The sequence below is a fragment of the Pocillopora verrucosa genome, chromosome 7, assembly GCF_036669915.1.
Source record: "Pocillopora verrucosa isolate sample1 chromosome 7, ASM3666991v2, whole genome shotgun sequence".
NCBI lineage: Eukaryota > Metazoa > Cnidaria > Anthozoa > Scleractinia > Pocilloporidae > Pocillopora > Pocillopora verrucosa.
Window position 1 is genome coordinate 2740490 of NC_089318.1, and position 9388 is coordinate 2749877.

Here is a 9388-nt window from a genome sequence, read left to right on the forward strand (position 1 = left end):
TAGCCTGTGTCTGTGACATCTTTTATTGCTCTAACAGCTATTAAGACAGTAGTCAAACGTTTGAGCATGTATGAACGTTGAAATGAAAAAGAAGCAGCCTGCTGACTGTTGGAACCAAGTTGTCCCATTGGAGTTACAAGCAACTACACAAGTTAGTAATTCATGGTGTCTTCTATAATGTGAGAAGCCTTAAAACGTGAAGGGAGTCTAGGAGAGAGTTGACTGTACTCAGACGTTTTGTATAAGTTTGACCTGACTTTGCTTCAGGCAGTTGAAGCGATTTGAAATTGAGTACAACTGCTCTTACTGCAATATTTCAGAACACCATTCGCGGAATAGGTGACTCCGAGCTGTGGGTGAAGCAAAGTTGCCCACCTGCTATTCTGCTATTCTGAGTGACTTGTCACTGTTCGCTCAGTGTGTCTGGGTGTTCTTCTCTGAAAAGTCTAACATGGATTTCAAGTGCATTTTTATAGTGATATTCAATGCTTAATCACTATTATTGCTATTATCATCGTCATCATTATCCTTATGATCGTTAAACCCTTAAAGAACTCAATAACAAGTTTCTGTAAGCCAATGAAGTGTTCGAAGAAGCCTGGTAACCAATGTGTCAGGGCGCCTGTCGATAACGACATACTTAAAGACATGACTTTCTGTTTTCTTCTTCCCGGGTGATATTTGTTTCGCTGAATAATTAACATAGATTAAGCGTTTAATAATGCTTCAGATGAACTAAGGGAAGAACGAAGCGGTTATCAAATGGAATCAGAAGAGAACTGGAGTGAGTTCGTAAAAGGTATATGTTTGATGTTGTTTTGTGAAGTTCGCTGTGACAATTTTCTTTTAACGATACACAGGTCTGGTAACGCGGATGAAACAACTTACAAGATCTCGCTTCCGAGCTAAATCACCTTTCCTGCATTTGAGAAACTTTCTGTCCTCTCCTCTCTCTCTCTCTCTCTGCAAAGTAGAGTATTAACGGGAACTGTAGCCAAACTGTTGTGTCAGCTGTGCACTAGCTATGTGATTTACAGCTAGTGAACTCTATGTTTTGCAATTATGGGTTCATTATATATGACAATCATTCCGTGTACTACTAGGACACTACTAGACCAGTAATCTAGACAAGACACTTCACGAGGATGGCAAAGGATTTATTCGTGATGCGTGAGAAAGCGCAAAATTAATATGTGCCGCATGTGGAACTTTTCCCTTTTAAGTTCTTGTTGTGCGAAATAATGTTGTAAGTACAAGCTTATGGTATCTAGTCTGGATTGGTGTTAAAAACACTTCTGAACATAGTTTAACTCCAAGCCATGGCTATTGTGAATACTGATTATTGTTTAATTTCCCATTTATACATCCACAGAACATCTGTTTGTTGGCGCCATTCTTGATGGTGTGATTGTCCTGACCAAACGCGGTGACTCAATCTACTCATGTGGGAACCTCCAAGATCTGACTCAGGTAAAAGTTGCTATGTGTGGCCTGTTTACTCAAATTCTCCTTAGTGGTGATAATTTATTTATTTATTGATCAATTTAAAGCAAATCCCTACAAACTAGTTGATAATTTTCTTAATTCTCAAAACCTCTCTTCAACAATCAAATGAACAGAACAAGTGTTCAAATGTCAAGCAAATGTCAGTCAACATCAAATGTCAGTCAACATCTAGCTGGGTACAGCATTTAAGCTTGGGGCTAATTATCATATTCCCCCTAGGAATTTAGAGCTTAAACCACAGTGGAAGGATTTAGATTCTGATTCTTTTTGTAAGTTAAAGGTTTGTAGGTATTTGTTTTAAGTTGGTTCTCAAGCCCTTTAGAGAACCAATACCAGCACTTGATGCTGATCGTTAAGAAATTTTTGATGAAAAGTTTCTGGATTATCTTGAGTTTTTTATTTTTTTTTGCAGAAATATTATGCCCAGTTTCTTGTTATCTTTACAACAACATCTGAAGAACAAGGTATGTTCTGTTTGTATAATTTGAAGAATATTGAGTTTGGCTACAGGAAATTTCCTGGACTTGAATGTAGTAGCTTGAGGAGAATAGAAGAACAGGAGCCCAGGCAAATACAGCTGTATGGAGCTGAAAGAGTCAGGGTGGGGTGAAGGAGAGGTGTTAATGGGGTAGGATGGGGTGTGGAGGGGCATGAGGGGGGGGGGGGGAAATAAGGTGGGAGAATGTAAGGCAGGAAGAAGGAGAAATATTTTTTTAATCATTATCTGCAGTGTTTCCCTCTTAAGGGTTGGAGACCTAAGAGGTGGAAGCCAATTTTTATGTGTGTGTGGCCCAGTTCTATACTCAATTTCTTGTACATAATTAAGATTAGCCAAACAGGAAATTTAAATTACAGGTTTGTGGGGGTGGGAGGGTGAGGTAGTCAACAAAGACATTTACCTGTAGGGAGGGGTATTTATATTTTTGCACAATTGTAGTATACTGGGAAACAGTGCCTCAAGGTGCTAAGGAGAAAGAAGAATTTGAAGTTGCCTTTGTGGTTCAGTGGCTGTTTTCTGTTACTTAATCCCCCTCTTTGAACAGAAACAAATGTTTTTCTAAGATCCTTGAATCTTCTTTCATTTCCTTGCAGACTCTGCTGCATGCCAAAAGGGATTTATTCTGCAAACTGCAAATGATGATCAGGAGATTAAATACATCATCTACAGCAAGAATTTTTGTAGGTAATGTATTTATGGTATCCCAGCTGAGATGAGAGAGAAGAATACAAGTTATCATATGAATACCCCTGAGTGTCTCTGATGTGATTTATTTTTCCCACTGATTCAACACAGCTTTATGTTATTAATAATATTCTTCTCTGTTGTGTCATTTCAGTGTATATGCAATGTCACGTCATAACAGATCTGGAATCATAGTCTGCAGTCTACCTTATGGTGTATTGATTGCTACATACTCATTTCCTTGCACCAGTGTGAAGGCAATAGAAATTGTGGAGAACACTTGTGAACAACTGAGAAGATGACACATCCGTCATGTTAAAATGTGCATTTGGTCTTCAGAGGGTACAAGCAAGAAATAATGGCAGAACCTGAATCTGGGATAGTGAAACCTGTTTCTGGGATCAATTTTACTAATTTAATTTATCATTATCATCATTATTGTCATTGTCAACAATGTCGTCTTTGTTGTTGTCATCAGCATTATCATTATCAGACTATGTGCATGTACTTTAGGTAACAGAAAAGTCAAGTCAATGAGAAACTGCTTATTTCTTCAAGGTGTTGACCTAACAGATGTTTTTCGGTCAATCCCATCATTTGCAGTCACTGATTACTGTCACAAGACATCAGCTACCTTCTCTAAAAGGACAAAGAAAATTAATTTTTAGAAACCTCAGAAAATTAGGTATCAGTAGAAATCATTCTCCAAATTCAAAGGTGACTTAAGTATTTCAAAAACTATTTGGTTGGTGAAAGCTCTCCCTGTTAAAAAAATTATGGTAGTTTAACAATAAATTATAACAAAAACAACAAAAAAAAAAACAACAATCCACCAACCTAAGATATCAAATCAGTCAAATTCTAAAAAGTTGAAGAGGCCTCAAATAATTCATCTCGAGCTCTGAACTGCAATGAACCAACTAGTTAAAAGAAAGATATAAAACATAGAAAACAGAATAATTAACTTTCTCTCAATGGACTGTTCTTAAAAAGCAATTTAATTTGAGTCAGATCTCGTCATTTAGATTCTCATTCAGGATAATTTTAATTCTCATTTGTGATAATTTTCTAATAAATCAGCCTTCCTTACCCTTCGGCTGGAAGGATCTTATTGTCATGCTCCAGTCTCTATTATAATAGCTTTTTAAAGTTTCCTTATAATCTGGGTAAATAAAATCAAGCAAATACCCTCTTGATGTTTCTTCTCATGATGTTTTTCTTGGATAGTGTACTAATGTGCAAGGCTATAAATTCTAGAAATAGTTAAATGTTTATCTCCCTCTGAATTCAAAATGGTCGAGCACTAAGAGCACTGAAATGGTACCTACAAGTCACATGTTAATCATTCGTGGGAGTCTAAGGATGATGAAAGACACCTGTCTAAACTGGACATTTGGCATCAGTCCTGATTCAGTTGAGGGTGGCAAAGGTTTTCTATCTGACTAAATTAATTTGTGGCATGAATTTTACAGAAAGGAGAGCACAATTCATGAAATTATGAACCAGTGTGAGGTGTGATTTACCACCTGAAATACAAATGACATATGAATTGTTTCTTTCATATGAAAACCTGAAGATTTCCCTGAAACTAGTACACAAGAAAAGAGATTTGAAGTTGTTCCTTTTAAATATCATAATCTTGAATTTTTCTAAAAACGTTTGCGTGAAACAGGATCAGGATGCCCCCCCCCCCCCCACCCTTTGCTATCCTCATAAAGATGGAAATACGTATCAGACACAACTTATACCTCCAGCTTTGTAACCTCATTTTCAGCTACTTCAAAATCAAGTGAACCCAGCTCTTTGAAAACCAAAACATACAAAAGGGGTTAAAAAACACTGCCTTATTTAGCCTACGGGTATGTGCTCTTCAGCAGAGATGAATTATTGTGTGAAAAAATTCATGCGTCTCTAAATTCCCCACCTCTTCTCACCCCATCTCACTTATCAAATGATCCCTCGTTTTTATCCGATCTACCAAGTGGCATGAGAGACTGAAATTCATCCCACAGGAGACCATTGTGTTACCTATATCTATTTACCGAGGATTATAATGTCCAAGGTTGCTTGAACAAAGATGGAATGAAAGCGATATGAAGTAAAAAGGTTAAATGGCAATGTCAGAACCTACGTACACATGTGCGTGACGCGCGTGATCATTCAACCTGATCGCCTAACAGAAGATTGAAAAGCTTAGCTTCAAAATCAAAACATTGACTACAGTCATCTTTCGAAGGAAAACTGGCTAAATTTTACATTAAGCTAAAATCGTTCGAATTACAGGAAAAGACCCATCGCAATTTCGTCGATCGAGCACACGAGTACACACATACGTAACGCAAATTTTGATCTCTAATGTCCATAAACTTACCATATAGGTCAAGTTGACTTCTTCAATATCTTTTCTCCTGCAAATATTTTGTTACAGGGTCACTAGCACAGTGCAACGACTAACCTTTTATGCAAATTAAAAGCACAGCCTTTTGCAGTCTTAACTGTTCCAAAAGACCATTTGCGTTAACATTTTATGGGGTCCGAGTTGGGGTGAGCAGGGGAAGGAGGAGGGCGGACAGGTGAGAGTGAAGGGCCTTCACCAAAAATAAATTGTGCCTTCCCTTTTATCAGAGAATATCTCTACCAACGGAAAGGCCCTTTTCTTTACAGTAATAGCTAGGTGGAAAAACAGCTCACTAAACAAAATCTAAAACTGTTGATGACACACCATTCTTTGCAAGTTGAAACTGTTATGTGATTGCATGTGGAAATCTTTTCACTTGGTGGTACATGCTGCAGGAGAAAATTCAAATTTTGTTATGGCCTTCCTTTTCCCTTAAGACCAAGTCAGTTCTTGACAAAGATTTCCAGGGAAGGAGGAAAGGTGAAAATCTACCTCCTCTTACTAACTGTTCTCTTATCTTTCACCCGTTCTTCCATAACACAGCAGATTATTGTTCAACAAATGTTTTCATTTGTCTCCCACTTTCTGCCAGTTCTCTAGTTTTCCTCATGCCTTTTTTATTCTTCAATATCCCTCTGTCCAACCTCCCTCTTTCCCTACCACTAAACACTGCATCAGTAATGACATCATATAAAGGAAACAAACAGCTCACTTTTATTTGGTTCAAACAATAAAAAAGCCTAACATCAGCCATGAAAATCTGAGCAAAGTGTAAAATGAAATATAACATTAACTAAATGAAAGCTTGAAAAACAATTGTCATACAATTTTAACCACTGAATTCAGGGGTTACCAGTACATATTAACAAGCTCAGTGCTGCCAGATGGAATCACTTCACTTTATCAAGAAGTCAGCCAAACATAATGTTTTTAAGCTACCCCCATCATTCAAAGTCATCCTTCTGAACGGCTGGTTCAAACTGAAAGTAAGTATTTAAGAAGAATAAATGAATTATTGTTAGATAAATAAAATGGACAACTACATATTATAGAGTCTATTAAACACCTTATGGTCACCTTATCAGTGGGGCGGAGGAGAAGGTGTAAAATCTTTATAACTCAGGTAAATGCCATACTGTGACCATAGACAGAACAAGGAGAGATAGCATATAAGGGTATTTCTTTCAAATCTAAAAGTATATAATACCCCATAATATTTGACCCTTCTGATTTCCTGCATATTTGCCTAATAAATTACAGAGATTTCTTTTGATCTCAGCTCCTCCCAATTGAATTTTCCATTTGAATTTCTTCTGGGGAGGCATAGATATTTTCTAAAGCTGCAATTTTTTAATCAAATCTCAAATATCGGTACACGAACACAGTACACCTTTACCTTGCAATGATCATGGTTAGTTAGCCTCTAGAGCAGCATCTATTGCTTGTATAATCTTATCCATTTTGCTGTCACTGTCTACATATCCATCACCATTCTGAGAGGAAAATTAACATCTCATAAATTTATTCACCATTTCTGTGTATCTGTTCAGTAATAGATCACAGATGATGCAAAAAGGGGTAAGAACAAACATGTGGCACAATTGGGGAGTGGCTGCATGTGTTGCGGACGTTCTACCACATATTGACACCTTCTGTAATCTATTACTTTACAGACTGATGGCAATGTAGAATCTATTTGTTTTATAAGATATAAAAGCAAAATGTTGTTGATGATGATGCCATGTATGTGTCTGTCCTCCAGTAGATCATATTCATATAAATTATGTTAAACATTAGACTGGAAAAAAGGTACTTTGCTAGAAAGGATAATATTTTAGGGCTAATCCATATGTATTCAAAGCTGTTTCAGTTTCCACAATTCCACTTTTTCATAAAGTGATTTTAAAAAACGAAAATAAAACAGAGAACACACCATAATAGAAACTACATACTTGTCTAGAGTTATGAGTTATTCCTCTTTTACCAATACCGCCATCTGCACAATAAGGCTTGTTTGAAACTGTCAACCCGTATGGCACTTCCATTTGCTAAAGGGGAAGGGTGGCATTTGTACCAGGGGTACTGGATTGCATAAAGCTGGTTCACATTCTAAACACACACTTCTGTTATATATACACTGTCAGGGAATATGTGTACTTGACTAAAAAAAATTGAGTAAGTTAACTGTAATCTTAAGGGGTGTTTCCATAGAACTATCATACCTTTTTTGAATGAACAAGCTTATCATTCACTTCTACCTCTAAATAACCAGTAACAGTTTGTGTTGCAAATCCGTGCTGTAGAACAAATAGAAAAAAAAAATGACCTTAACATGACAAAAACTGAAAAATGTTTATTTTGCAAAGGATGGTAAAAAATATATAGGTGTATCCATAAAAATTAACATATTAATTAAGGAACTTCTCTCATTACCAAAAGAATTCTGGTAATATACTTTTTCAGGTGGGCAAAAAAAACAACCAAATTCTTCTCCTTTGAATGCAATAGAGGTTATTGCAAAATGTTGGAGTTTAATTAAAAAATATCCAGCGTACTTTATGTAACCTTCTCTTTTAATTTAAGATATAAAAAAATTTAGTAAGAGTTACAGCTATGGCGTACATGTTACTAACCACTTTCACTTCTCTACCAGCAAATTTTTTGAGGATCGTCTGTTTGATCTTCTGATACTAAAAAAAAAGTAAATAAATGTGGACAACATAACAGTAGTAATAACAATAAAAATTAACTATATTATTTATAATAATAATAATAATAATAATAATAATAATAATAACAATAATGCAGAAACTGCACACATTTCAATCAGATTATTGCACTTGTCATGTGCTTAGATTCTATTAAAATATTATCATACCAATTATTTTCAGTATAAGAGTCATACATTGTTTTTGATGGAAAATATGTTTGGATAATCTACATTGTTGTTATAAACAGAAAAGACCACCACAATTTCCAACCCTGATACCAGGATGGGGATGGGGGAGGGGGGGGGGGGGAGATGGTGGGGGGGTTGGTGATTAAAGGGATAAAACTTGCTTAGTTAATGGACGCCTTGATCGTTCCTTCAGGGAAGCTAGAAATTTATGAAAACAAATCCAGTAGGCCAGAGTTCGCAGTTAGCAGCAAAAATAGAGGCAAAAGTTATGATTTAACCTATTTTTTTGATGACTTTGTACTGACTTCTACTTAAGCAACGAAAATTGCTTTAATTTCTAGCAGTCATTATAAGCTTACTGAGTTTTCGGTGTGCCATTCATACCTTAGGTTTGTACCCTCATCCTCCACTGCAATTGAACACAGGTAAAACTGTGAGTAAGATCCAACGCGCTCTACGATCTAAATTTCAGCTTACGAATGACATCAAAACTTTCGGAAGCAAGCACCATATACGGAAGCAAAACTGGAGCGACAGACACCCACATAGACTAAAAGTCCCTTGTCCTAAAAACATGCTTACCAATAAGTGACCATAACTCTCACCGTCATACTGCAGGAAGTAAGTTTAACCTGTTTCGAAACCCTAAAAGTTTGCTTCAACAATACTACACCGATCGGTGCCCTTCATCTGCTGTCTATCCCCTCCGTCTCACCCCTGGAAGCTATCTTTCTCTCTCTACCCAGCCTCCCTCGGTTACAAAAACAGATATTTCTCCCCAGCAACCAAGAATGATTGTCTTTTGCTTGTCGGACAACTGTAAACCAGTCTTAACATGATTTTGTATTTTGGACACTAGTGGCTGATTTTAGAATTTGGACACTAGTGGCTGATTTTAGAATTTGGACACTAGTGGCTGATTTTAGAATTTGGACACTAGTGGCCGATTTTAGAATTTGGACACTAGTGGCCGATTTTAGAATTTGGACACTAGTGGCCGATTTTAGAATTTGGACACTAGTGGCCGATTTTAGAATTTGGACACTAGTGGCTGATTTTAGAATTTGGACACTAGTGGCCGATTTTAGAATTTGGACACTAGTGGCCGATTTTAGAATTTGGACACTAGTGGCCGATTTTGTATTTTGGACTCTAGTGGCCTATTTTAGAATTTGGACACTAGTGACCGATTTTGGATTTTGGACACTAGTGGCCGATTTCGATTTTGGACACTAGTGGCCGATTTTGGATTTTGGACCTTAGTGGCCGATTCTCGATTTTGGATCTTAGTGGCCGATTTTCGATTTAAGTAATCGATTTTATGTTTGGACCGTAAAGGCCGATTTTCGATTTTGGACCCTAAAGGCCGATTTTCGATTTTGGACACCAGTGGCCGATTTTT

At 36.8% G+C, this 9388-nt stretch overlaps 1 protein-coding gene and 2 long non-coding RNA genes across 3 annotated transcripts; 1 reads left to right on the top strand and 2 right to left on the bottom strand.

Annotated features, from left to right (window-relative positions):
* Positions 1 to 10: 10 nt before the first annotated feature.
* Positions 11 to 3405, top strand: LOC131784537 (uncharacterized). The gene is made up of 6 exons (XM_059101353.2): positions 11 to 151; positions 731 to 799; positions 1373 to 1470; positions 1919 to 1970; positions 2599 to 2689; positions 2844 to 3405. The coding sequence occupies exons 2-6, from the start codon at positions 763 to 765 to the stop codon at positions 2989 to 2991; spliced, it is 426 nt and encodes a 141-aa protein (XP_058957336.2). The 5' UTR covers positions 11 to 151; positions 731 to 762; the 3' UTR covers positions 2992 to 3405.
* LOC136282146 (uncharacterized) lies at positions 2842 to 4436 on the bottom strand. The gene is made up of 2 exons (XR_010718121.1): positions 3527 to 4436; positions 2842 to 3328 (listed from the first exon to the last, which is right to left on the bottom strand). It is a non-coding gene; the product is annotated as an uncharacterized lncRNA (long non-coding RNA).
* Positions 4437 to 5778: 1342 nt separating this feature from the next.
* Positions 5779 to 8708, bottom strand: LOC131784562 (uncharacterized). The gene is made up of 6 exons (XR_009340210.2): positions 8569 to 8708; positions 8371 to 8395; positions 7721 to 7777; positions 7310 to 7384; positions 6484 to 6580; positions 5779 to 6067 (listed from the first exon to the last, which is right to left on the bottom strand). It is a non-coding gene; the product is annotated as an uncharacterized lncRNA (long non-coding RNA).
* Positions 8709 to 9388: the final 680 nt, after the last annotated feature.